The 2,132-nt window shown below is 52.8% G+C and overlaps 1 protein-coding gene across 1 annotated transcript; it reads right to left on the reverse strand.

Moving 5' to 3' along the window:
• Nucleotides 1–306: 306 nt before the first annotated feature.
• Nucleotides 307–1,885, reverse strand: LOC127330693 (uncharacterized). The gene has a single exon (XM_051356819.2). It carries the CDS (start codon nt 1,868–1,870, stop codon nt 482–484), a length of 1,389 nt encoding a protein of 462 aa, XP_051212779.1. The 5' UTR covers nt 1,871–1,885; the 3' UTR covers nt 307–481.
• Between the last annotated feature and the right edge of the window lie 247 nt (nt 1,886–2,132).

Here is a 2,132-nt window from a genome sequence, read left to right on the forward strand (position 1 = left end):
CAGGAAGTGAAATTTTAAGTCTTAAAAGCATGCTTTTTGGGGAGAGAAAGAGATACATAGTGTCATATTTGTGGGGTCGCTCCTCTCTTTTTTCTTACTAAAGTTGTGGCTTCCATTGGAGAGATAAAATTCAACATGTTGCTTCTGACAACTTTTTTACATGGAGCAACTAGTTGTGTATGCCACCATTGCTCATGCTCTAAGTGATCTTTTGAGGTGCACGTGCATATGGATCCTCAGATCTGGTCCATGTGAATCATGGACAACTTAGGCAGAAAAGAAGGAACTTAAATAAACTCTTGCACTGTACATTTACCCAAACATACTGTCAAAACGATAGGCGTGATTCACATTACCGCATGACATCCTTACAGAAAAAGATATCGGTGTACAAATACAGATACAACAATCGAATGATACTACCATCGACGTGCATTTTCCTCCTCCAAATTAAAACCACAGCCCTCGCATGCATCCATGCTCAGTCAGTTGGCAATAGAACCGATCCATGGAAAGAAGCTGAGCCGTTGTTTGAAGCTGGCCTCAACCCGAGGATGGAAGCAACAACATTGTATATCTCCACGTTCTCAAAGGAGGGCACCGTTTTACCCCGCTGGAACCGAGGTCCGTGCGCGACAAACACGGTTCTCATTGAGAAGAAGGCATTGTCATATCCGTGCGCCCCTCCACACTCCCTTGCCTCAGATCGCTTTATCTCCACCTTATAACCTTCATCTACCAGCCCAATGATCGGTGGTATCCTGTAACTTTCCGAGTAGTGCAGGCGAGAAGGCAGGTCCTCCTTCAAGTAAACCTTGAGATACTTGCCATTCTTCACCTTCCCTGACCCTAGCCCTTGATTCATCCTGGCCACGACCTCGGCCGGTGAGACGCCATTTGTCGGCCTGATTGCCAGCAACGGTGTCGTCGATAGAACCCAATCTTCCTTCACCTCAATCCACGGAGCCAAGTCCTCGAGGGACACCAGCTTCTGGTCGCAGGTCCCAACAATCCCATGATCCCCGACCCATATAATGTTCACATCCTCAAACACCCCTCTGGCTTCCAAACCGGCGATGAGTCTCCCCATCATCTCATCAATGTGCATCACAGCCTCTGTGATGGCTGGGTCGTCCGGACCGACCTGGTGCCCGTGCGCATCTGGGTCTTCCACGTACAGTGTCACAAGCTGCGGCATCTCGTCAGCCGGTAGATCAAAGTAACCAAGGATGGCGTCAACCCTCTCCTCGAATGGCACGGAGCCATTATACTGGCGGCAGTACTTGCCGGGGCAGTCCCAGGAGCCCTTCTTTACCTCGGAGCCCGGCCAGAAGAAGGTCGAGGCCTGCAGCCCCTGGTTCGCCGCGGTGACCCACAGGGGCTCCCCGAGCCACCACTTGGGGTCGCGGTTTGCTGTGGTGAATGTGTCCCCAGAGATGGGGTCGGGGAACAAGTTGTTGATAATGCCGTGGGAGGAAGGGTAAAGGCCGGTCACGATGGAGTAGTGGTTGGGGAAGGTGTATGTGGGGAAGACGGGGATGAGGCCCTCCACGGCGGATGTGCCATTCGCAATGAGGCGGCGGAGGTGCGGGTTGGGGGCCTTGTACTGGAAGCCGAAGCGGAAGCCGTCGGTGGATATAAGGAGGACCACCGGCTTCGTGAGCTTGCAGAGCGGCCGCGCGGCGGAGACAGTGGCGTGGGCGGACGCCGAGGAAAAGGGCGGGAATAGGAGGAGCACGGCGAGGGCGGCTGTGAGGAGGTGGAGGAAACGGGAGGTGGCCGAGGGGGAGCGGACAAGGAGGGTGGCGGTAGGGAGTGGCATGTCGCCGGAGGAGTACTGGAGATGGACGGAGAAAGGCGGAGATGACATTGCTCTTTGCTCTGACTTCGGGGGCTTTGTAACCTGGTGTGTGGGCGGAAATCCTCGGGATCTTCTTATTTTTTACAACAAAATCGCTCGGATCCGATTTTTTTTTTTTTTGAACCAGGGAAAGGCCACGAAGGGCCTAGACAGTGCATTGATTATAGCAGTGATTTACAAGCAGGACCCTCAGAATACAGAAAGATACAACCTCGTCCTGCAAATTAGCACAACGGACCATATCCAAAAAATGGGAAAAGCAATCGGGTCC

Source organism: Lolium perenne, chromosome 2 (genome assembly GCF_019359855.2).
Source record: "Lolium perenne isolate Kyuss_39 chromosome 2, Kyuss_2.0, whole genome shotgun sequence".
NCBI classification, from domain to species: Eukaryota; Viridiplantae; Streptophyta; class Magnoliopsida; order Poales; family Poaceae; genus Lolium; species Lolium perenne.